This window comes from Lithobates pipiens, unplaced genomic scaffold (assembly GCF_037356315.1).
Source record: "Lithobates pipiens isolate NorthernLeopardFrog02 unplaced genomic scaffold, aLitPip1_a1.2 Scaffold_13, whole genome shotgun sequence".
Lineage (NCBI taxonomy): Eukaryota > Metazoa > Chordata > Amphibia > Anura > Ranidae > Lithobates > Lithobates pipiens.
The window spans coordinates 230575784-230602661 of NW_027507718.1; the positions used below are offsets into that span (position 1 = coordinate 230575784).

At 42.8% G+C, this 26878-nt stretch overlaps 1 protein-coding gene across 3 annotated transcripts in view; it reads right to left on the reverse strand.

Moving 5' to 3' along the window:
• ARHGEF18 (Rho/Rac guanine nucleotide exchange factor 18) overlaps positions 1-26878 on the reverse strand; it is a 569373-nt gene that overhangs the window by 252212 nt on the left and 290283 nt on the right. For all 3 annotated transcript variants that reach the window (XM_077476320.1, XM_077476319.1, XM_077476321.1), the window contains one exon: positions 9770-9947. In XM_077476320.1, the coding sequence (XP_077332446.1) occupies positions 9770-9947 (178 nt within the window). The remainder of the gene's footprint in view (positions 1-9769; positions 9948-26878) is intronic.

Here is a 26878-nt window from a genome sequence, read left to right on the forward strand (position 1 = left end):
CATATTACCGCTGACTCATGGTCCAGCAGGCATGGACAGGGAGGTTACCTGTCTTTCACGGCCCATTGGGTCACTCTTCTGGCTGCTGGGAAGGATGCAGGACAAGGTGCAGTAGTGTTGGAGGTTGTTCCGCCACCACGCCTCCAAAATGCTACTATTGGTTGTGACACACCTCTCTCCTCCACCCCCTCCTCTTCTTCTTCCTCCATGGCCTCTTCCAGTGCTCTGTCCTCAGAACCAGCGGTGCTCCGTAGGCGTTGCAGGGGCTATGCAAGTACGCAGGCAAAACGATGCCATGCCGTGCTTACGCTGGTTTGTTTGGGGGACAGGAGCCACACTGGGGCGGATGTTTTGTCAGCTCTGCAGGGGCAGGCCGAGAGGTGGTTGACGCCACGCCAGCTTAAGCCAGGAATGGTGGTTTGCGACAATGGCACCAACCTCCTCTCCGCCCTCCGACAGGGACAACTGACCCATGTGCCCTGTGTAGCTCACGTCCTTAACCTGGTGGTGCAGCGGTTCTTGGGCAGGTACCCCGGCTTACATGATGTCCTGAAGGCCAGGAAAGTCTGTGTGCATTTCCGCCGATCATTTAATGCCTGTGCTCGGCTGGCTGAGCTCCAAAAGGAGTTGAACCTGCCCAAGAACCGCCTTATATGTGACATGCCCACCAGATGGAACTCAACATTGGCCATGCTGCAGCGGCTGCACACGCAGCAGAGGGCCATCAATGAGTACCTGTGCGACTACGGCACCAGGACAGGGTCAGGGGAGCTTGGTTTTTTCTCACCACGCCAGTGGGGCATGATCAGGGATGCATGCACTGTCCTGTCACCGTTTGAGGAGGCCACAAGGATGGTGAGCAGTGACAGTGCATGCATCAGTGACACTGTACCTCTTGTCCACCTCTTGGAGCATACGCTGCGTGGAATAATGGACAGGGCACTTGAGGCAGAACAGAGGCAGGAAGAGGAGGACTTCCTTGCCTCTCAAGGCCCCCTTTATCCAGACAGTGTTCCTGCTGTGCCACCCATCACACAGGAAGAGGGTGAGGAGGAGGAAGAGGAGGAGGAGGATGATTGTGTCAGCATAGAGGTGGAGGCTGGCACTCAGCATCAGCAGCAGCAGTCTTATAGGGATGATTTACAGTCCCAAGAAACACGTGGACTTGTACATGGCTGGGAGGAGGTAGCTGCGGATCATGTTGTCCTTAGTGACCCAAAGGACTCCGGACCGAATGCCTCAGCTAACCTACGCTGCATGGCCTCCCTGATCCTGCAAAGCCTGCGGAAGGATCCTCGTATTCTTCGGATCAAGGAGAGGGACCATTACTGGCTGGCCACTCTCCTTGATCCACGGTACAAGGGTAAGGTTGCCGACCTTATCTTGCCATCGCAGAGGGAGCAGAGGATGAGACATCTCCGGGAGGCCTTGCAGAAAGCTCTGTGCAACGCGTTCCCAGAGACTGGGAGGTCACAAACTCCTGGTCCTGGACAACGTGTTGCTGAGGCATCAGTCAGAAGGAGCGGTGGAGAAGGTGGCCGTCTGACTGATGCTTTCAGACAATTTTTTAGTCCGCAGCCCCAAGGTATGATTGGTTCCAGCACCCATCGCCAGCGTTTAATTTACATGGTGCAGGAATACCTAGGGGCAAGGTCAGACTTGGACACCTTTCCCACCGAAAATCCTCTGGCTTACTGGGTCTTGAGGATGGATCACTGGCCAGAGCTTGCACAGTATGCAATTGAGCTACTGGCCTGTCCTGCATCCAGCGTTCTTTCGGAACGCACCTTCAGTGCTGCTGGTGGCTTTGTTACCGATCACAGGGTGCGCCTGTCCACCGAATCAGTTGATCGACTGACCTTCATCAAGATGAATCAGTCTTGGATCACCCACAGCTACCAAGCACCTGAAGCTGATGTAACCGAATAATTTTTTTTGAAATATCACATCCCTTCAAGACTGCCTATGCTGATGCTGAGTGACTGTCCTGTTATGTTGATTGTCTATCCTCTTCCTCCTCCGCTGATATGTTGGAAGAACATTTTTGGTTCTGGGTGATGCCAGCAGCCCAATTTTTCTGCCCCTGTTTAACAGGGGCGTTTAAGTACAATTTTTGATGCAATGCTTTGCAGCAGGGCTAATTCCTGCAATAAAACTAGAGTATATGGCAGAGGTTGCAGTGTGATGGCACCAGCACCAGTGCCTAAGGCCCAATTTTTCTGCCCCTGTTTAACAGGGGCGTTTAAGTACAATTTTTGATGCAATGCTTTGCAGCAGGGCTAATTCCTGCAATAAAACTAGAGTATATGGCAGAGGTTGCAGTGTGATGGCACCAGCACCAGTGCCTAAGGCCCAATTTTTCTGCCCCTGTTTAACAGGGGCGTTTAAGTACAATTTTTGATGCAATGCTTTGCAGCAGGGCTAATTCCTGCAATAAAACTAGAGTATATGGCAGAGGTTGCAGTGTGATGGCACCAGTGCCTAAGGCCCAATTTTTCTGCCCCTGCTTAACAGGGGCGTTTAAGTACAATTTTTGATGCAATGCTTTGCAGCAGGGCTAATTCCTGCAATAAAACTAGAGTATATGGCAGAGGTTGCAGTGTGATGGCATCAGTGCCTAAGGCCCAATTTTTCTGCCCCTGTTTAACAGGGACATGTAATTACAATTCTTGATATAATATTTCACAGGAGGGCCCCTTCCTGTGCCCACCCAGAGTAACTGTGAGGACTTATAGTGTTGTAGCACCAGCACCACAACCACCAAAGGTCAATTTTTCTACCACTGTTCAACAATGGCATGTAATTACAATTCTTGATATAATCGTTCACAGCAGGGCGCTCCAGCGCCCACCAAGAGTCACTTTGAGGGCTTACAATGTTGTGGCAAAACCAACACCTTGTTCCACCATTTCTGCAGAGCATATAGCCCCTACTTTCAAACATCCAACTTACAAACATCTCCTACTTGCAAACGCAAGGAGACAGCAGAAAGTGAGATGAAAAAAGATGGACGACAAAACAAATTATACAGGGGTGATAACCCTTCCCTATGTTTTCCAAAAAGCTTAAAAATAGTTTTTTTGACTGGAGCTACACTTTAAAAATGTACCAGTTGAAAATTACAAACAGATTCAACTTAACACAACAAACCTACACAGTCCCTGTCTTGTTTGCACCGCCTGTATACTGCTGTTCTGAGTATATAGGGCCTGGGGGCCACACGCATTTCCTTTTTTTAATATGGGTACAGGGTTCCCCTTAATATGCGTACAAGACCCAAAAAGGCTGGTAATGGGCAGGGAGGGCTACCCATGCCATTTTTCTGAATGATTTTCAACCATATTGCAGGAACCAGATATAACATTAAAACCGCAAGCAGTTTTAAATGGTGTTATTTCCGTTTAATGTCATTTTGTGCAGGGACTGTTCTAAACACGGGAAACGCGTGGCACTTCACAGGCATACTACAGACACCCCCCAGGCACCATATTTAAAGGAATATTTCACTTTTTTTTTCACTTTAATTGTCATTAAAATCAGTGCTCCCGCCAAAACGGCCATTTTTTAAAACTTTATTTTGCATTGACCCATGTCCCCTGAGGCAGGAGTCAGGTCCCCAAACCCTTTTTAGGACAATATCTTGCATATTAGCCGTTAAAATGAGCACTTTCCATTTCAAACGTTCGAGTCCCATAGACTTCAATGGGGTTCTAACGTTCGTAACGAACGCGGGGTCCGTTCGAAAGTTCTGGTGCGAACCGAACCGGGGGGTGTTCGGCTTATCCCTACTCAAGAGGCCCTGCCATCCACATGGCAAACATGGCTGCGCCTCCACTTCCCACCTATATAGAAATAGACTATGCGCCCTCTAGTGGTTGGAGGAGAAATGGCAGCCTATACTCCTAATAAGTACACAGACCATGTTTTAAACAGCAAACTGCCCCTAGGGGCTACTGAGAGAAGACCAAACAGTCAGACCTCTTTTTTTTTTTTTACAGAGAAATGGCAAAAAAATGCAGACTTTCCATTCCTGCTGCAGGACTCTGAGCATAACAGGAGTCCAATCTTCACCCATCATGACAGGCTTTGTCATAAAAAAAACCTTCAGGGACTGGGTCCCCCTTAATGTGGGGTCCACTCCCCTGGACCTGTATAGCACCCTGCAGGAAAGCACCTTGGTCAGAACAAACGCTGCACAGGGTTCTATTACGCAGGGTCCAGCACTGTAAGGCAAACCTCAAGGAATATTCTCTCCTTCCCATGAGGCTCGGGTACCATCCATTTTGGCTGACAACTTTTTTGAAAGGATCCGATTGAAGTCCTTAATTCTCGGTAGAATCGTTCCAGACCTCCAAGTATTCTCCAAGAGCACATGTGTCACATCAGTGACCACCATCTTAAAGACGTTGGCAAAAATAAATGAGGTACTGCCTGTGTAGGAGGGGTTATATAGAGGAAGACATCCTGTTTGACTATCTGCCAGTGTCCATTCAAGGTCCCCCACCCGTTTTTTTGGTAAAAGCACTCGATACCAGGTGTGTGGGGGCATCTTGGGCCATCAGGTGTCAGTGGGTCAGGATTTTAAGGCCATTACATGGTCTTTTGTTCATACAGTCACAGAATTTTACCAATGACTATCAAAGCCATGGAGGATCCTGCCTTGGCCACAGTATGTTTTGGGCAGCAGAAGAAGTCATTTTCAGGTGGCAGTTTCTGTGATTGTGTCTCCCCCCCCTCAAGTGCATTACTTTAGGACATCCTATATAGTCATTATTATGGTTGCTCTGTGTCTCGTGATGTATGCTAAAGAAATGCTAAAAAAATTTTTTTTGTCATATTTACCTGTAAAATCCTTTTCTTTGAGTACATCAGGGAACACAAAGGTCCCTCCCATCTTTTTTGGGATATCCATTGCTTTGCTACAAAACTGAGGTACTTCCTGTGTAGGAGGGGTTATATAGGGAGGGACTTCCTGTTTGACTATCTGCCAGTGTCCATTCACCTATAGGTGGCGTATAACCCATATGGTCATTACAGTAGTATTCCTGCAGTTCCCTTTCTAAATTGCTATCCATCCCTGAAGCATCAAGGCTAAATATTTCAAAACATATCAGTAAAATGAACATGCAAATCTGCCATCCAATAATACAATGCCACTGAGAAAATGAAAGCCATTTTGCTCTTACAGCTGCAGTATCAATAGGGTCTAAAGCCCCATACACACTCAGATTTTCTGCTGATTTTTGTCTTCAGATTTACCAAAACCATGTAGTGCAATGGCCTGCCTGATTGCATACACATTGAAACTCCTAAGGTTTGACCTCATATTATATGGTTTTGGTAAATCTTAAGACAAAAATCTGCAGAAAATCTGATAGTGTGTATGGGGTTTTAGGAAAATATAGGATATACGCCTAGCTCCCAACTGTCCCTGATTTTGAACCAAGTCTCTCTATCCCTCTTTCCTCCTCATTTTCCCTCATTTTGGTCTGATCTATATACTGTAGTTGTATGTAAAATGCACTATTTATCTTTGAAAACCTGTTTCCCAGTGCTAAACCTTTCATCCAATTTCTAAATTACTGCATTTGTCAATTTTAAAAGCCAGTAGAAAAAGGAATAGTAACGGTATAAAAAAAAGCACTTGTGGGTTTAACTAATAATTTTTTTGAATAATTCTCCTTTAAAGGGGCATGGCAGGGGGTGTGTCCTATGCCTACATTTTTTTGCTAATAGCATAGCTCCCAACTGTCCCTAATTTGGAGGGACTGTCCCTGATTTGGAGAAATGTTCCCCTGTCCCTCTGTCCTCCTCATTTGTCCCTCATTTTGGTCTGATCTATATAGTTGTATATAAAATGCAATTTTTATCTTTCAAAAAGTGTTTCCCAGTGCTAAACCTTTCATCCAATTTCTAAATTGATGCATCTGTAAATTAAAAAAGCCAATATAAAGGAATAGTAGTGGTAAAAAAAAGTCCTTGTGGATTTATTTAACCATTTTTTTTGGTTAATTCTCCTTTAAGGGGGTGTGGCAGGAGGCATGTCCTATGCCTACATACGTTTGCAAGTAGGTGTCCCTCATTCCCATCTCAAAATGTTGGGAGATATGTAATAGGTGTCCCCCATTCCCAAAAAGTAGGGGAGGTATGGATATATATACATGTTAGCTCTGTTGCACATGGGCTTCAGCATTAGCAGAGCTTTCAGCATGCTTTGCTGAAACTCTTAAAATACCTATCCAGTTTGTAAATGCTGAGCACAGATCCTAATGGGAGAGCTCAGTGTCATTTAAAAAAAAGCTACCAGCAGGCATTAGCAGCTTGTTTAAAGTGACAATCTTCCCTCTCATTTAGATCTGGTTCAATAATTCCAAACAGGAGCTAAAGGGTGCTTTAACCGCTTGCCGACCGTCACAAACAGATGTACGTCTGCTGAATGGCACAGGCAGGCAAATGGGCGTACCTGTACGTCCCTTTAAATCTGCCGCCTATCAGGCACGAGCGCGCCCGCTGCACGCCGTAGGAGCGTGCCCGCGGGTCCCGGGAACGCAATGTTAACTGGTTGTAAACAAGGCATTTCCCTGTTCTGCCTAATGACATGACAGATCACTGCTGTCATGTCAGTGGTAGCCAACCCCCCCTACAGTTAGAACACCTCCCTAGGACACACTTAACCCCTTGATCGCCCCCTAGTGTTTAACCCCTTCCCTGCCAGTGTCATTTACACAGTAATCAGTACATTTTTTATAGAAATGATGGCTGTATAAATGACAATGGTCCCAAAATAGTGTCAAAAGTGTCCGATGTGATATAAATTGCAGATTGCCGCCATTACTGATAAAAAAAATAATAATAAAAATGCCAAGAATCTATCCCCTATTTTGTAGACGCTATAACTTTTGCGCAAACCAATCAATACGCTTAATATGTAGAAGAATACATATTGACCTAAACTGAGAAAGAAAGTTGTTTTTTATATATTTTTTTGGGGTATTTATTATAGCAAAAAGTAAAAAATATTGCTTTTTTTCAAAATTAGTGCTTCTTTGAGTTTATAGCAAAGAAAATAAAACCGTAGAGGTGATCAAATACCACCAAAAGAAAGCTCTATTTGTTGGGAAAAAAGGACGTCAATTTTGTTTGGGTACAACATCGCATGTTTGCGCAATTGTCGGCTAAAGTGACGCAGTGCCGAATTGCAAAAAATGCTCTCATCAGGAAGGGTGTAAAATCATCCGGGGATGAAGTGGTTAAAGGATTACAGAAAACTGCTCAAAGCTTGCCAAAAGCTTTGCCAATGCTTGCTAAAAATTCCATTGAAGTTTTCTATTCACACTGCTTTTATCCTCTTTGCGCCTAGTGTATGCATATATGTGGCCTTGGCTTTCGGGGGTTATACCAAGAAGATGCCCGCAGCTGCAGGCACCGTTTTTTAGAGCAGGCGATCGGCTTTCCAGGGATAACAACCGATGCAGCTAAAAGCTGCTCGATTGTTATCCCGGAGGAGTGCGAGGGGTCATCCCACCGCTCTGCCTCCCGTCCCATCGTAAACGGCTTTGTTCCAGTCTCCTGAATGGAAACACGGAAGTGGCGTAACAACGTCACTTCTGGTTTGCTCGGCTGCCAGTGGCACTGGATTTAAAAAAAAAATATAGTATTCAGAATCGCCGTTTTCAGCGATCCGAATACTTTGAAGTGCAAAGGAGGGATTGGAGGTCTTTCAGACCCCCGATACCCTCCATAAAAAGTACCTCTCACCACCTATTACTGTCACAAGGGATGTTTACATTCCTTGTGACAGCAATAAAAGTGATCTTTTTTTTTTTTTAACACAATTTAATAATATAAAAAGAAAAAAGAAAACTTTTTTTTAAAGCGCCCCGTCCCCGCGAGCTCGCGCATCAAAGAAAATGAATGCGGAAGTTGCGACCGTATATGTAAATGGTGTTCAAATCACACATGTGAGGTATCGCCGCGATCGTCAGAGTGAGAGCAATAATTATAGTACTAGACTTCCTCTGTAACTCTGACCTGGTAACCGTAAAAAAAAATTCTATAAAAAGTCTATAAGAATATTTAGAATATAATAATGCTAGCTGTATTTTTATATTACCTGCTTTTTTCATGTATAAGATTAAATAGTAGTGTTGTATATCTACCTGGAGTTCAGATTTAAGTCAATAAAACAATCCATTATCCAATATAAATCTGGCTCTGGAGCATTCAGGTTTTTATGTGTCCATTTACTATGCACAGATTTCCTAAAGGCTTCCTTGTGCATATGGCTACTATAGACTAGATGAGGAGATGCTAAAGTCACTAAGTATATATCTCATTACAAAGATGTACAGCTGCTTTTGCTTAGCTGATAGATAAGTAGATATCCAAGATTCTGTTTTAAAGTAGATAGTTACAAAATTCAAAGAGAAAACTCTGATAAACAATTTAGTGGAAAAATAACCTATAAACACATTTTTCAGCATTTATGCTACTTCAGCAGTTCTAGTTTGGTAGCATCCTATGGCTAGACCCTTTTGATCTGCAATAACAAGATATTGCTTATCTGTTGTGTTACTCCAATGTAAGCAATTACTGTACATATTATCAATATTGTTCTTTCGTTTTGAAATAGATAAACGTTTTTTGAGCTGGATTTTGTGAAGCCCCATACACACTATCAGTTTTTCTGCTGAGTTTTTCCTTCAGATTTACCAAAACCATATAATATGAGGTCAAACCTTAGGAGTTTCAATTTGTAAGTAATCAGGCAGGCCCTTGCATTACATGGTTTTGGTAAACCTGAAGGAAAAACTCAGCAGAAAATCTGATCGTGTGTATGGGCCATTAGTCTGTAATGTATGGCCATGTTTTAGAAAACACCGGTCAATTTAAAATAACTAATTTACTTCTTTATAGATTATACAAAGCTAAATATTGTCTCCTGAAGTTAGGGAAGAAAAAACTTTAAATCCATTTTGATTACACTGAAAATTTTGTTTTAGGATTATCTTTATTGTTTTGCACATGTACAATTATAAATAAATGTGCTTTTTGTTTTTCTAAAATAAAATGCTTTTTGGAAAGATTTTTAATTAGAAATATAGAAAATGGATGGCAGAAAAAGGCAGAGTAGTCCATCAAGTCTACCCATTTAAAAAAAAAAAAAATGACCGAGTATCAATCTATGTTTTTCCCAAGCATGTTTTAAGCCATTTACTGTTGACTGTCTCACTACCTCTGCTGGAAGTCCAAGCATCAACTACCCTTTCAGTAAAAAAATGCTTTATAAGATTCGTTTTGAACTTTCCTTCAGTTAGTTTGAGGTCATGGAAAAAACTGCCCTCCTGAACCTTATTCACCCCCTTGATGTATTTAAAGGTTTCAATCATGTCTTCCCTTTCCTTTCTTTCCTCCGGACTGTACATATTAAGTTCCTGAAGTCGCTCTCAATATGTTTTATCCCCTAAACCTTTCACCATTTTTATTATCCGTCTCTGGACTCGTTCTATCTCATCAATATCTTTGTGTAAGTAAGGTCTCTAGAACTGGACACTATATTCTAAATGAGGTCTTACTAAAGATCTATATAAGATAATCAAAACCTCTTTCCTCCTTCTGGTGATCCCTCTAGTGATACATCTTAGAATTCTATTCACTTTTCCCACCGTCTGGTCACACTTTTTGCTCATTTTGCAATCATCTGAAATAAGTACCCCTAAATTTTTTTCCTCTGGAAAATGCTTCTATAAATTCCAAAAAACAAGTGTACCTTGTGCAGTGCTGCAATTTCCACCAGATCAAGGGTTCCAGTATCTGCTTCAATTTCCAGGCTGGCCTTTGCCACCCAAGGGTCTGAGAGTTGTGGGACTTCCTGAATGGTGATTTTGCTGCTGCCCTGGAGCTCTGTTTCTCCATCGCTATCCATCTCTGAAGCATCAAGGCTAAATCTTTCAAGACACAAGAGTAATGTCAGCAAGCAAATCTGCCATTTCATAATACAATTTCACTGAGAACTTGTAAATAATTTTGCTCTAAAAGCTGCAGTATGAATAGGATCAAAGGAAAATATTGCGTAAAATATGGTACTCAAACAACAGGAAAAAATTAAACCACATCGGCAAGAATGAACCATTAGGATAGATTAAAAAAATGGGTATGACTAAGATTACAATATCTGTTTAAACAAAGTTTACATATCTTGCCAACTTGTTTCATCTACAGGGACATAATGCTCTATGTTTATTGTAAGTGGATGGCTATTTTAGCCTTTTACCTCTAAATGTTTTTCTTTCTTGGTATGGCTAAAGTTTGGCGCAATCCTAAAATGTAATTCTCTTTATATACATGCTCCCAGTACTGCATATGGTAAAAGAGAACGACATAAAAAGTATCACTGTACCAATGATTTGCGTATAATGGTGTGGCGGAATGTGGGATTAATTGGACTCAAAACTACAAGCTATAAAGCAGGACAAGTGAATTAACTGGATTAAGACCACCAGATGAAGAGAACAGTAAGCAATTGAAAAAACAGCATAAAGAAAATATGCTCTAAAAGTGTATAAAACATTGAAAGGAATGTTGCTGAAAGAATCCAAAGCTACCACACAATATAAAAACGTAATTGTTTGCATTTTTTATTATAACATGTTATGAATACATAAAAACAAAAAAGGAAAATTGGACAATAGCTAAATATAATATAAAAAAACACATGTTCAGAGCCAAAAAAGTTTGTTGGGCATGCCATTCCACAGTGATGAATCTGTAATCTACCTCTACTCAGTTTACAGCTCACTTCATAAAACGTTAACAGGTTGGTCTGGCAAGAGAGATCCTTCTTAAATCCATGCTGGTTACTATTAATAATACTATTTTCATCAGCAAATTCTTGAATATATTCCCTTAACATCCCCTCCAACAGTTTATATACTATTGATGTTAGGCTCACTGGCCTGTTTCCAGGTAGTATGTTTTATAGTCTTTTTTTGAATATTGGTAAAACATTAGCTTTTCACCTATTAACTGGTACCATTAAGTGGTCAATACATTTTTGAGAACTGTCGGGTGTAAGCCATCTGGTCTTGGCAATCTGTTCGCAATGGTATACAATGGTACAATCTGTGCTCTGTTGTTAACAATACAATTTTTCTATTATACCTCTCCTTTTTCATAGTAAAAACTGAGGAGAAGAATGAATTTATCACAGTTGCCTTCTCCTTGTCACATGTAATCAGCTTTCTCTGTTTATCCTTTATCGGGCCAATATGTTCTGACTTTGCCTTTTTACTATTAATATATAGTATAAAAAAAAAATTGGGGATTCTTTTTACTCTAATCCGATATATGTCTCTAATAGACTATCTTTGCTGCCCTGATCATGATCTTACATTTCTTATTGCATTCTTTGTAGTGTTGGAATGCTTGCAATGTTTCTTCAGCCTTATATTTTTTTAAGGGACAGTTTTTCTCTTGAACTAGAATTATGTGTATATCTGACAAGCAGACTCCTGCCTCTCAAATGGAAGAAGTCTGGCGACTGCGCTTCCAGGTTATTGCTTCTACACCCGCCATTGGTAACAGGCACCCCCCCGAAGGTGCCACCACCATATATCTTGGGCTCCGCCTGCCCATGCAGGCCCAGATCGGCGTAAAAGCTGTTGCTGGTTAGGAGGGAGGGAGCTGAGCTGACCCAATCCACTCTCCTCCCCTTCTTGTTGGTGACCCAGAAGTGAAGTGTTTGACGTCACTTCTGGATCTCCCTGTCAGTTGCGTTCTTCTTTACATTACATTTTGTGGAGCACAGGGAAGACATCCAGGATCTTTTAGACCCTGGATGTCTCATTAAAGGGAGCCTGTCACCAAAAAGCCGTGACGCTAAACTGATGACCTATAGGGGCTCTTACAGCGTCGCTTTTACAAAACATATAGAAAATATAGGTTACTGAAGTCTGTTGCCTTTTCACGCGAGCACACAAATTTAACCAATTCAATACAGGGAACTTCCCCCCTTCCCGCCCAAGCCAATTTTCAACTTTCATCGCTGTCTTTGTTTAAATGACAATTGCATGGTCATGCTACGCTATACCCAAACAAAATCATTATCATTTTCTTCCCATGAATAGAGATTTCTTACCTCTGTGGTTTTTATTTTTGACTAAATAAATAAAAAAAAGTTTTTCTTTGTTTCCATTATAAAATGTTGTAAATAAGTAAGTTTTCTCCTTCAATGATGGGCACTGATGAGGCTGCACTTCCGGGCACTGATAAGTAGGCACTGATGAGCACGGATGAGGTGGCACTGATGAGGGGCACTGATATGCGACACTGATGGGCACTGATGGACACTGATAGGTGGCACTGATATGCAGCACCTATGGGCACTCATAGGCAGCACAGATAGGTGGCACTAATGGACACTGATGAGTGGCACTAATTGGCATCACTGATTAGGAGGCACTGGCAGGTATTGCTGAAGGGCACTGATTGGCATCATGTGTGAGCACACACTGGCATCGTGTGGACACACATTGCCACCCATGGCGTGAGTGAGGAAAAGCTGGTAAATGGATTGTAAGCTCTTCTGAGCAGGGCCCTCTTAATCCTCTTGTATTTTATTGTACTATTACTGTATTGTCTCCCTTTTATTGTAAAGCGCTGCATAAACTGCTGCCGCTATATAAATCCTGTATTATAATAATAATAATAATAATTTATTGTGCCCTAAAATGAACCTTTGCATTTTCTCTAGGGTGTCTGCTTTAAGAAAATATATAATGTTTTGGGGATTTGATGCAGTCTTCAGGCCTAAATGTGTGCAAAAAAACACAAAAATGGCTCTGGCAGCAAAAGGGGTAATATGCCTCTTTATGCTCAAATGTAGCCACCCAGGTTTAACTTTTGTTATTTTATTTGTTGCCCATTGGAATACACTGGCTAATGCCATTATTTAATATGTTCTTAAAGTAATTCCATTTTTCCTCTGTGTTTTTTGTTTCTAGAATACCCTCCCATTTAATGTCAGGATGTATGGAACACAGTTTAGTAAAGTTGGCACTCTTGAAATTGAATGTTCTTGTCTTACCCTTGTGTCTTTTTCTATGAGTTACAGTGAACATAATTAACTTGTGATCGCTGTTTCCTAAGCTATCCGTCACTTCTACTTCTGCAGTCAGCTCTGTGTTATTTGTAATTAGTAGGTCAAGCAAAGTCTTGTTTCTAGTTGGGGAATCTACCAATTTACACATGAAATTGTCCTCTAAGACATTCAAGAAATAAATGGGCCATAGATGAGTAAGCAGCCCCATCTTCCCAGTCAGCATCTGGGTAATTGAAGTCCCCCATGATAATCACCTTGCTGCTATTTCTAAGTGTGAAAGAAGATCAATTCCTCTTCATCCTTTAGGTTATGAAGCCTGTAGAATACACCCGCTATTAATTTCCCTTTTGTTTCTTCCCTTTGAAGCTTCAGCCACAAGGATCCCACCCCCTCCCTTGCCCTGTAAGCAATGCCATCCCTCGTGTTCACCAGCAAATCACTCTTGGCATACATGCACACCCCTCTCTCTCTTCTACCTACCCTGTCCCTCTGATACAGAGAATACCCCTGGACAGTCACAAGCCAGTCATATAAGCTGTCAAACCAGGTTTCTGATACTCCCACAAAGTCAAAGTCCTTCTCCTGTATCAGTAGTTCCAATTCTTCCAATTTTTTCACCAAACGCCTAGCATTTGTGAACATGCCTTTTAATTTTGTACCAGCACATATTATTTTATCCTTGTTTGTTCTGAAGCTGCAGCAGGATTCTACCAGCCTATGTGCACTGGTCATAGGTCATTTCACTACCAACATTGAGCACAGTAGGACCTGCTTCCCCTTGTTCACTGTCTGTAGTAGTTTCCTCTGATCCCTCCCCATCATCACCCAGCTTAAAATCTCCTTTAACTTTTCAGTCATCTTCTCCATCAACAGAGATGCATCTTCCCCATTTAAGTGTAGTCCATCCTTGCTATAGAGCCAGTAACCAACCAAAAAATCAGCCTAGTTCTCCAGGAACCCATTAGTTCCTCTGCCACTTGTTAAGTTCCCTAAACTCATGCTTCCTCTCTGGTTTGGCTTCAGGTATAGGCAGCATTTCTGAAAATAATGCCTTGGAGGTCCTTTTCTTCAATAATGCTCCTAATTCCCTAAAAAATATTTTTAGGAAGCTCCATCTTTAACTTTGTCATTGGTACCAATATGTATCATGACAATATCATGATGATATTTTAATCTGGAATTTTGTTTCCTAGTCTGTAGATACCTTGTCAATATCATCGACTCCTGAATGAATAATCACGAAACACACTGGGGTTTATTTACGAAGGCAAATTCAGGTGCACTTGGAACTTAAGTCACTGTAGATCTGAGGGGGGCATGCAAGGACAATAAAAACTGCATTTTAGCTTGCACATGATTGGATTATAAAATCAGCAGAGCTTCCACTCATTTCAGATCTACCCCTTAGATTTAGAGTGACTGCACTTTCAAGTGCACTTGCAGTGCAAAGCGAATTTACCTTTCGTAAATAACCCCCACTGAGTTTTTGGTAATGTGCTGTATCTTGATATTTAGTAGTTATACTATAGAATTTTAATACAAATAATTCTGAATGTTTCAATACATGTATTTTTGACTATTGAAATTAATGACTAAAGTGAATCAGCTTGTTAATTGTATTATGCTGTGTTCTATATGAAAATGAATTGTATTGTCAGTATTTATAAATAAACAATTATATTTTATTACCTATTTTGTTTTTCTGATGTACCTTCAACCTAAAAATGTGTGTTATCCTATACTAATTCCTTGTTGTAAGTGAGAACTACATTGCCTACTATAAGGAACATTTTCTCATCCATTTACTTACAACTTTTCATTTGCAAATGGAAATTAGACATTTGCATACCTTCCAATCATCCCAGATTCCTCAGGCCTGTCCTGGCATTTCAACAAAATTTGGGCAACAAACAGATCCAGAATGTGTCCCAAACCCCAGTGCTTATTTGGGCACTAAACTCCGCTAACAGATCTTGCAGAATAGTGCAGATTGTCCTCTCCAGGCTGCTGCCCTGCTCAGTACTGAGGTTTCCATGGTAATGGGGGATACATGAAGAGCTCCTGGAGAGTACCACTACAAAGTGTGGCACTGTATAGTGTCACTCCTACATGCAGGGCAGGAGTTAGGGTGGTGGGGGCCCCTGGGCTTGAGTCACTTTTGGGCCCTACCTTCTATACATTACCGTATTTATCGGCATATAACACACACCCCAAGTTTAGGAGGGAATTTTAAGGAAAAAACTTACATTTAAATGCCCATCAATGCAGCCTTATCAGTGTCCATCTGCAGCCTTGCCCATCCATCTACAGCCTTGTCCAGTGTCATTGCAGCCTTATCAGTGTCAATTTGCAGCCATGTCCAGTGTCATTGCAGCCTTATCAGTGTCCATCTGCAGCCTTGCCAGTGTCATTTGCAGCCTTGTCATTGTAGCCTTGTCATTTGCAGCCTTGCCCCAGTGTCATTTGCACCCTTGTCATTTGCAGGCTTGTCATTGCAGTCTTGAAGTTTAAAAATGTCGCCACCGAGATACAGAGTCCTGCGTATCTGGGTGGCTCTTAGGTCCTCTCAGCGGCTCTCGGTGGCTCTCAGGTCCTCTCAGCAGCTTTCGGGTCCTCTTGCAGTCCCGAGCAGAGCTGAGAGTAGCAGAGCGTACTTGGTTCGGCTCACAGTCCCTGTGTTATGTCCATCATAGGGCGGGAATGGGCGTGACTGTGAGCCGAGCCAAGTAAACTCGGCTATGTATCTCGGCAGGGCTCGCGGGGCCCATGGGCTTGAGCCCAGTCAAGCCCAATGATAAGTCTGGCCCTGCCTACATGTAAACATTGCGGGGTGGCAGTGGGGGAAGGCAAGCAGCAGCGAGACAGGGAAGAGACCACTCCTGTTTATCTTGAATGCTTACTACAGCAATAGGTAGCATTTGGACAGAAGCACATGCAGACTGAGGACCAGGAGTGTAAGTAAGGTTGGGTACCTGAGGCAAGTACTTTGCATTTCCTGCTCGGAATGTGGAGGTGAGCAGAAGTGGAAGAAGGAAGCATTAGTAAGCAGTGTTGGAAGAGGATGGCAGGGGAGGGAAAGGTGAACTGTGTTGGAAGAAGCTGGCAGGGCATGCAGAGGTAAGCAAACACGGAAGAGCGTTTCAGGGAACATAGAGGTGAGCAGTTATGGAAGAGGTTTGCAAGGAATGCAAAGGCAAACAGCTTTGGAAGAGGGGGGCAGGGGATGCAGAGATAAGCACTGTTGGAAGAGGGTTGCAATGGATGAGGAAATGAGGACTGTTGGAAGAGGGGTGCAAAAGATGCAGAGGTGAGCAGAAATGGAAGAGATGATTATTGCTGGATAAGGGTGCCATGTTATGCAAAGGTGAGCTGCTTTTATGGTGGCAGAGGATTCATATATGAGCAGTGTTGGAAAAGGGTGGCAATGGGTGCAGAATTGAACAGTGTTTGAAATATGTTGCAGATGTGAAGACGATTGCGGGGTGAGCAGTGTTGAAAAAGGGGTGCAGCGGTAAAACTTAATGTTCGGGGTGTACAATCAAAGTGTCTCAGAAGCTGTGTTTTTTCTTCTCCTGCAGCAGAAGAATGATTATATAGATTACAAGAGCATAGAGATGTGTTGCCTGCCTAGTATGTATGTCTATTAATCTACCTCGTAGTCATTTAATGATTACATGACTGAAAAGCAGAATAATACACATACATAGTAGACATTAGGCAGGCAAAAAGGTTTACAGTATGTATAATAATAGTATGGGAATACATATTTGCATTCCCATACGTTTGTTGTATAAATAAATAAAAGAATGGGAATGCAAAATATGAATTCCACATTTGTATTGTACTTTGAACGGGCTGCCTTGAAGCAATGCACAACATAATGCGCACATCTCAAAAAAGTAAAGGGGCACTTACTTTTGGGGCTTGGAATATTTTAGGAGAAAATTACTAAGCTGCTGTCTTACTAAGGTTCAGAACTACTGCTATAAAAATAGGCACTTTCTGTTCTGCTTCTCAGCAGCATGACTTGTCCACCACTACAGCACCCTAGAACCTTACAAGCATACAAGATTTGGTTGCTGCTTGGTGAGCTGCTCAGCTCACAGAGGAGACCAGTGGGGGTAAGGACTGGTCTTATGCCCTGTACACACGATCAGAAATTTGGCCAGCAAAAGACCGATAAGAGCTTTTGGTCAGAAAATGTGATCCTGTGTATGTTCCATCTGACTTTTGTTTGACTGAATTTCAGCCATCAAATGATTGAGAGCATGTTCTCAATTTTTCGGTTGGAAAAAGTTCCTGATCCAAAAATGCGTTTGTATGTATGCAATTCCGACGCGCAAAAACACATGCTCAGATTCAACTACGAGATGGAAGCTATTGGCTACTGGCTATTGAACTTCCCTTTTCCAGTCCTGTCATACGTGTTGTAAGTCACCTCATTGTTGACGGTTGAAATTTGGTGTGACCGTGTGTATGCAAGACAGCTTGAGCAAAATCCCGTCAGAATTGCGTCGGGAAAACCGTCAGAGCATTTTCCGACCAAAATCGTGTGTACACAGCATAAGACTGAGCAAAACCTTATTGAGTAAACTATGGAAATATACTGGGAGTGTGGGAAGGGGACAAGATGTCTGGTCTGCCTGCAGATTGAAATTATTGTGATTAGACTGTAAATGCTGTCTGATGAATTGTAATTTGGTCCATGGGGAGTTAAAATATTTGGTAAGGGGTAGGAGTAGAAGGGAATTTTTGTTTGTTGGCTGAATGCATACTTGCAGAGGAAGTGCTTTTAAAGTTTGCATGTAATAAGCAAGGCTGTAAGTTACTAATGCTTGAATTCTGCACTCTGCTGTGTGTTAAGTAGCTGACCACTGCATTCTCTATGCTGGGAGTACAGCGTTCAGGAGTATGCACTGTATTTCACTATACACAGAGTACAGCTATCAGGAGCATAATATATGCAACAATACATACCGAGTTCACCAGTCAGGAAAATGTTATGTACTGTATGTTTACAGTGCCTTGAAAAAGTATTCATACACCTTAAAGTGGTTTTAAACCCTTTACAACCATTTTACTACAGGTGCGCCTATAATAATTCTTACCTGTAGCTACCCCGGATATCTCCTAAACCTGCATGGTATTAGTATTTGCCGACGACATTTGTGCCGTTGCTTCAGCTAGTGTGCCATTACCGGTGGCTCCCACATGCATGCTGTTGTTCTGTGAAGCCCTCGGAGGTTTGTTAGAGAACCTTAGTGAATAAACAGCATCATGAAGGCCAAGGAACACACCAGACAGGTCAGGGATAAAGTTGTGGAGAAGTTTAAAGCAGGGTTAGGTTTTTAAAAAAATTCCCAAGCTTTGCACTTCTCTCGGAGCACTGTTCAATCCATCATCTGAAAATGTAAAGAGTATGGCACAACTGAAAACATACCAAGACATGGCCGTCCACCTAAACTGACAGTCCGGGCATGGAGAGCATTAATCAGAGATAACTCTGGAGGAGCTGCAGAGATCCACAGCTCAGGTGGGAGAATCTGTCCACAGGCCAAATATAAGTCCACTATAAGTCCACTCCACATATCTGGCCTTTATGGAAGAGTGTCAAGAAGAAAGCCATTATTGAAAGAAAGCCATAAGAAGCCCTGGTTGCAGTTTGCAAGAAGCCATGTGGGTACACAACAAACGTGTAGAAGAAGGTGCTCTGGTCAGATCAAAATGGAACTTTTTGGCCTAAAAGCAAAATATTATGTGTGGCAGAAAACTAACACTGCACATCACACTGAACACACCATCCCCACGTGAAACATGGTGGTGGCAGAATCAATTTGTGAGGATACTTTCCTTCAGCAGGGACAGGGAAGCTGGTCAGAGTTGATGGGAAGATGAATGGAGCCAAATACAGGACAATCTTAGAAGAAAACCTGTTCGAGTCCAATGGCAGCTGATCACGTGATACAGTATACAGAAGATCGGTAATCAGTACTCACACTTTCCCGTCACACTGTCAGCACGAGAAAAAAAGCTGATCATCAATTCCAGCTGCCAGTGCCACCTATCAGTAGACACCAGTGCCACCTACCTTTTTCCACCAGTTTCACCCATCAATGCCCATCAGTGCCTCATCATCAGTGCCACAGATCAGAACTGCCTATCATTGTCACCTACCTGTGCCTACCAGTGTCCATCAGTGCCACCTATCAGTGCCAAATATCAGTGGCCTTCAGTGCCGCTTATCAGGGCCCACCATCAGTGCCTATCAGTGCCACCCATCAGTGCTGCCCCATCAGTGCTTATCAGTGCCACCTATCAGAGGATGCTGGGACTGTGACATCATACTGGGCGGGGACATCATCCGGTGATGTCCCTATATAAGTCGCTGCGCGCCGCGTCCCCGTCATTGTGAGCAGAGAGAGCGCGACGAGGCAACATCTGAAGAGAAGAAGAGAAGAACAGAAGAGGGCGACAGCGGCGACAGAAGACTGGGCCACCACCTGTAAAAGAGCTAGAAGGCGCGGTGGCCCGGCAAGAAGAACCGAAGAGGGGGACAAGACCCCCGAAGTCGGAAGAAGAGGGAGGCGGCGGCGGCGAAGAAGAAAGCCGGGCTCCTTCGCTAGCAAAAGAGCTAGCAGAAGATAGCGGAGGAGTCCGGCGAGAAGACCCCCGAAGACGGACAGAAGATCCCCGGAGCTGTGCAATAAACTATTTTAACCCTTGTATGTTGTGTTTTTAAAAAAAATTTTTTACAGGTGAATGGGCAGGGGTACATTGTACCCCATACTCATTCACATAGGGTGGGGGGCCGGTATCCCGGATTCTGATAAGCCCCCCGCCCGCAGACCCCGACAACCAACGGCCAGGGTTGTCGGGAAGAGGCCCTTGTCCTCATCAACATGGGGACAAGGTGCTTTGGGGTGGGGGGGCCGAGCGGCCCCCCTTCCCCAAGGCACCCCCCCATGTTGAGAGCACGCGGCCTGGCACGGCTCAGGAGGGGGGCCACTCGCTCGTCCCCCCCTTTCCTGGCCGGCCGGGTAGCGTGCTCGGACAAGGGTCTGATGTGGACCTGGGGGGGACCCCCACACTGATTTTTTCGGCCTTGGGGTTCCCCTTTAAGTTCATACAGGGTGACGGGGCCAGCGATGCCTCCTTCGCTGGCCCCGGCTACCTGGAGACGCGCTCAAAATGAGCGGGCTTTCCTCCGCGTGTGTGGGCGAGTCCTTTCATTTCAAAAGTACGGCGGATAGTCTGGCGGACTTAGTACGCCGTATTAGTCCGGCGGACTTAGTACGCCGTATTAGTCCGCTGAAAAAGTGCCGTGTGTGGGCAAGTAGCCCGTTCGGAAAGTCCGGCGGACTAAGTCCGCCGGATAGTCGGCTACGTGTGTACGCGGCATTAATGTACATGGGATATTTTTACAACCTCTCCTGAACGATTTAACTTGACAGATAGTAACCCATGTTAAAACGTACATTTTGCCACATTTACATGCCGTGTTTAGCCGTGTTTGCATTTAAAAGCGTTTGAAAAAAAAAAAATGAAAAATGCCTGTAAACGTAACGCAGCTAAAAGCAAGTCACCACGTTTAGAAACGTTTGGCTCTTGAAATGCCTGTAAACTCAGCATCTGAACTCATTTTTTTGCTTTCCAAAAAAGGCCTCTAAACTCAACTGCCTAGAAACTACTATAAACTACCCTGTGTACATGTACTGATAAGATCACAGAGGAGAGTTCAGGGGCAGCTGAAAATACCCAGCTGCTTCTAAACGTCTGTTTAGCAGTGCAGTATACTTGAGGCCTAAGGCTGGATTCATACCTATGCAGTTTTGGTGCTTTTTGCATTTTGCAGATTTGCACTACAGTCCATTTATCATGGTTTCCTATGGAACACATTCTGTAGTGCAAATCTGCAAAATGCAAAAAGCACTAAAAATGCATAGATGTGAATCCAGCCTTAAAGCACATAGTACGGCAGGCACAGATCAGGAATAGGGAATGTTGGGGTAACAAACGCTTTATGTCCTAAAGAATTTATTTGTCTTATGCCCTAGTATATTTGTGTATTTTTGTACTATTGTACTGTACTTTTTTCTTGAAAAACAATAACAATTATTGGAAAAGAAAACGGGTGTTTTGTCACATGTTAAAATGACAGAAAAATGCACCAAGACACACCTTGGGGTCTCAAAAAAGGGTACAGCAACTACTGTGATGCGTTTTTGGGGTGGAGGGCAGCCGGTTCAAATGTATGGTGATGCTCCAAAAGTGAGCTACAAAAACATGCAAAAAGACATGAAAAATGGGAGTGTTGCTCGGATATGAACGGAGCCTAAATTTGCTGTTTATGAATGCTAGGCAAAAATCTCTTATGCCGCGTACACACGACCAGACTTAGGTCCGACAGACTTTCGACGGAGTTCTGACGGAGTTCTGACAGAGTTCTGACAGAGTTCTGACGGACTTTCCGAATGAACGGACTTGGCCACACACAATCACACCAAAGTCCGACGGATTCGAATGTGATGACGTACGACCAGACTAGAATAAGGAATTTCATAGCCAGTAGCCAATAGCTGCCCTCGCATCGGTTTTTGTCCGTCGGACTAGCACACACACGAGCGGATTTCTCGGTAGGAACTGGGTCCGGCGGAGTTCTGGTGGAAAAATTTGAAACATGTTCCATTTCTAAAGTCTGTCAGACTTTTGCAAATCAAAAGTCCGCTGCAGCCCACACACGATCGAATAGTCTGCCGTATTCCGTCAGACTTTTGATGTTGAAAAGTCTGGTCGTGTGTACGGGGCATTAGTTATTACTTTTGTTCCTTGGCAAGTTGGACATTTTAGGTCTGTATGCAATAAGCTTAAAATGTTACTAACCCCACAACAGTAAAACTAGCCTGCATATGTAGTAAAGCATGCTTGTTAGCCCTTGTACACACGGTCGGAGATTCCGACTGAGATATGTCCTATCGGACCGTTTTGTCGGATATTCCGACTGTGTGTGGTCTCCATCGGACTGTTTCCGTCGGAGTATCCGACAGACCAATTTTTCCAACTTGTCTATAAAATTTTCCGGCAACATTCTCTGATCGGACATACTCCGATCATGTGTAGCCTACTCTGACGGACAAAGTGCCACGCATCAAATTCCTAGACCAAAGCTATTGGCTACTAGCCTGAACGTAGTCCCGTCGTAACGAAATAACGTCATCACGTTATGTACAATCGGATTTTCCGACAACTTTGTCCGACCGTGTGTATGCAACAGAATCCGTCGGACAAAATCCGTCGGACAAAATACAACGGATTTGGTTGTCAGAATGTCCGACCCTGTATACAAGGGCTTGCATTCACGGTGGAATCAAAGGGGCTAATCCTCTGCATTGTGTAAAAAAAAGCAGTTTGAGCCTGTCTTCTCTGATCCTCCCCTTGTTTTACTGTCTCCAATCTATCTGCCGATAGTACAGAGCCCTAGGAGGTCACTTTGCACATGCTCTGTTTGGTGTGTATTGTCAGAGAGTTTTTTTTTTTTGGAGGGGGGGGGGTGATCAGCACAGGACCAATCAGCACTGCCCAGACAGAGGGACAGGGGTCATACAGCCTGACAGGACAGTCAGAGTAGAATGAAAACTCCTCCTACAAGCTTTAACCAGTGTTCGACTGGACTCTGATAGAAGTCACAAGACTGCTATATACTGCTCATGAGAAAAGGTATTTAGCAGTTTAAATTTACTAAAATAATTGCATTTCCATGTTGTGTATTGTGGGAGACCAGATATAGTGAATGTTACCGGGTTACCGGGTTACTGGGTTTAGTATATAGGTGAATGGGAATGCACTTATGGAGGAACTCTGAATGATCTCAGGGGCGTCTCAAACTGATTTCAAATGCAAGCTGAATGCACCTAAAAAGCAAGAGGCATTTTGCCCATTGACACAATTTCTAAACATGTTGCTGCTGCAAGTATACATGTGCTGCTTCTTATGTCTTCCATGGGCTTACGCTATGACATCTAAACTATTCTGCTTCTGCTGCTGAGACCCATCTAATTTCTGTCTTTCTTCAGGGCCCTGTTGCTTAAAATATACCGTAGCTCAAGGGTTTGAATATGACAAGGCTACATCTGGATAAAGCAGAAGCAAACCTTAAAAGGAGGGGACTGATAAAAATAGCCTGGATCAATAGAGGATAGTGGCAAAATACATACTGTACTGATAGAAATCTAACCACTGGGATACATCCTAACTAAAGTCCTAAAACAATTCCACATATGGATACAAAAACAGAACTACAATATAATGCACCATTCCTGTAGAACCGAAACACATCGCAACTAAGAAAAACAATAAAAAGGTCACATAAGGAAGCAATAAAGCATTTAATAAATTAGTATATTTATCAAAGCATGTTTATCGGTTGTAAATAAAAATCACACATCAAAAATAATATGACCAAATGGAAAATGTGGTACTTTGTATTATCTTTATAAAATTCCTGTACACAGCTGCTGACGGGTGAAACCATAGCACACAGCATGGGAGATGCTGTCTGACGCATCCAGAAGTGTCGGATATCAGCAGTACCCATAGGTCTGACAATAAGCAACCTGTCAGACAGGTATGAGTTTATTTTATTGTTTTACAGGGATCATTTGTTCCAATTTTCTTATCCTGGCAACAGGATTTATGGTGCTGGGCAACTGGTACCAAAATTCTCCCCAACACTGTTTGTGCATTACATCATGTAACTGAAAATTAGCTTCATGAATCAGTTTTTTTTTTCCTTTAAAGGAAACAATATAATGAACTAATATGTTTTAAGATTAGTAAATACATAATCATCAGTGGCGGCCTGTAATGCAGGGTGCCGGACGCATGGATTTTTTTTTTGAAGCACGTGATTAGAGCCAGAGGCTCTAATAGACTTCAAGAAAGGGTGGGCTCGGGGCGCAGAGCACTGTGCCCTGAGCCCACCCAGTTGTGTGACAAAAGTGAATGAATATTCTCTATTGTCCTTCTGAGTCTCCTCCCAGCCAACCAGGAAGTGGGTCCTCAGATCTGTCACCCGATTGGCTGAAAGGAGAAGTGATCCTATTGGTCTAGGAGGAAGAGGGAGGAGACACACGGTCAAGCACCCCCCTCCCCAAAAAAAAACATATTCCACCAGCTGCCACTAACTTTCATGTTTCCATTAGCAATATAGCTGTTAAAATATAGATTATTGAAAGACTATAGATGATGGGATTTTTGAGCTGTCAATATATCAATATATATCACACAATAACTAATGGCGTGTACACACGGTTGGATTTTCAGATGGTAAATGTTGGATGTGAACTTGTTGTCGGAAAGACCGACCATGTGTATGCTCCATTGAACATTTGCTGTAGGACTTTCCTCCAAAAAATGTTAGCTAGCAGGTTCTAAAATTTTCCGCCAACAAAACTTTGTTGTCGGAAAATCCAATCGTGTGTGCACAAGTCCGTGCACAACAGTCCAAGCATGCTCAGAAGCAGAAGCAGCCAGTCTTGTAAACTAGCATTTATAATGGAGAATTAACATTCGTGACGTGGCAAATTAGGAAATCTCCAAATGCAGCGCACATTCTCTTCTTCTTTAATGGGATAATAATAAAGCTGCTTTGCTGGTGATACTGATAGAATTATTGCAAACAAATTTTCAAAGGCTTTGTTTTTCAAGTGATATCAAGAAAAGTAATAATAATAATAATAATAGCGCAAAATAAAAAATGCAAAAAGAAAAGCGTGAATCAACACTCACCATACTTCTACTAACACAAAATTGGCGGAAGGTGGCCAAAGGGTGGCGCTAAAGAGCTGAAAAACAATGTAGTACATCTAGTATGTCGCTACGTTCGTAATTGTTGGCCAATATTTGTTTGACCGTGTGTATGCAAGACAAGTTGGAGCCAACAAACTTCAAACAAAATTCCACGATTTTGTTGTTGGAAAGTCTGATCGTCTGTATGGGGCATTTGAAGAAGCAGAGTTGATCTGTGAAACACATAGTAATGAATGCCAACATCTTACCGCTGTTATCACTTAAGTAATTAGTGGGAATTTGTTCTACTCACAGATTAGATTGTAAAACAGTCCTGTCATGTTTTAAATGCCTTAAATGCCTTATTATTTTGTCCCTGGTCCCTCCCTTTCCTGTATCTCAGCTTATTCTGTATAGTTAGCTCCACCCTTTGTTCATTCTCCCAGTAATGCATTTCAGCACACATGTGGACTGGATCACATTATGATATTTTGACCTATCCGATGTTCATTGTTGTAAGATCCTCACAGTTCATGGATTAAACTTCACAAGATCAACAAGGTGTCGGCTGGATCGAGTCACTGTCTGTTTATCCAAATAAGATTGGGGTTATCGACATCACACTTTCAATGCTTAGATTTGAGAGGCAGAACAGTCAAAAGATCATTAGAAAGATCAGTCAATACATCCTCAGAAAGAGCAATCAAAAGACCTGATCCTTGCTAGCTCTGGAACCAGTGTGAGAAGTTATATGGACACTGGAAATAGCAGCTATCAGACAGTGCAGCCATTAATACACAAGTTTGTATCTGTCTGCAAGCAAGTCTCAGCATAGCACTCATCACACACAGGACACTATTACTGCTGTGAATATTCATACAAACAGCTTATACACTGCCTCTGTATGCATCAGCACATGGCTATTGTCTGTGTAATCTTACAAGAAAATCAGAGTAAACATTTCTTAAAGAGGAAGTAAACCCTGATGAGTTTACTTCCTCTTTCATTCCCTGCAAAGGCAAAGCATAGTGGACTACTATGCATCACATAGTAGCCCATTATGTGTCACTTACCTGACACAGGAGCCAGCGAAGTCACCGCTATCCCCTGTAGTCCGGCGCATTCCATCTTCTCGGTGGGGTCTCGCTGCTCCGCCGCTGTCATTCACTGGCATGCGCACGTTGACGTTGACGATGCTGCACTCAGTGCGCCTGCGCGCCGCATGCGCCGTAGACATCGGTGCCTGTCTTTCGGCAAATAGTTTAGGAGATATTTCTTGGACCTACAGGTAAGCCTTAATCTAGGCTTACCTGTAGGTCAAAGTGTGTTGTAAGGGTTTACAACCACTTTAAACTGCAGCCTAAGAAACCTGATCTCAGACACAGCAAATTGATACATTTCTCTGCTGCTGGAAAACTTTACTATAACCCATTGTTCACAAGATGTTTCAGCAAGACAATATATGGGGATGCACAGCCAGGTTTAGTACTTTTTCCAGATGAGGAATTAAACCCTGAATAAAACCAAAGGGAAAAACGCTTAGCAAAACCAACCTGGAAAGTGCAAGAGAATCTTAAAGCTGACAAAGAAGAACTTCTGTTTAATATCAATGACTTATGGTCTAATACTGTTAAATGCATGTCTGCTCTCTCACAACAATCTCATGAGTCATTACAACTAGAGGGCGCTATCAAGAAATTCAATGTTGCTTATGAGAGTTATCAAAGACTGTGTGTTAAATATACTGATCTCTTAAAGCGGTGCAACACTCAAGGGTCATTGGAAGAATTAAAGGGATTTGAGGAGCTCAATCTTGAAATAGACAATTAATGATGCAAACAAAGACAAAGGTAGAAGTGAGAATAACATGGCGTCATGAATACAGATCTTAATGCTCTGCATCTACTATACGCTCCACAAGAGCTTCCAAATCCCTACAATTAAGATCTTCTTCTACTCATAAAGGCCAGATGCTGAAGCTTCTAAAATTCAGGC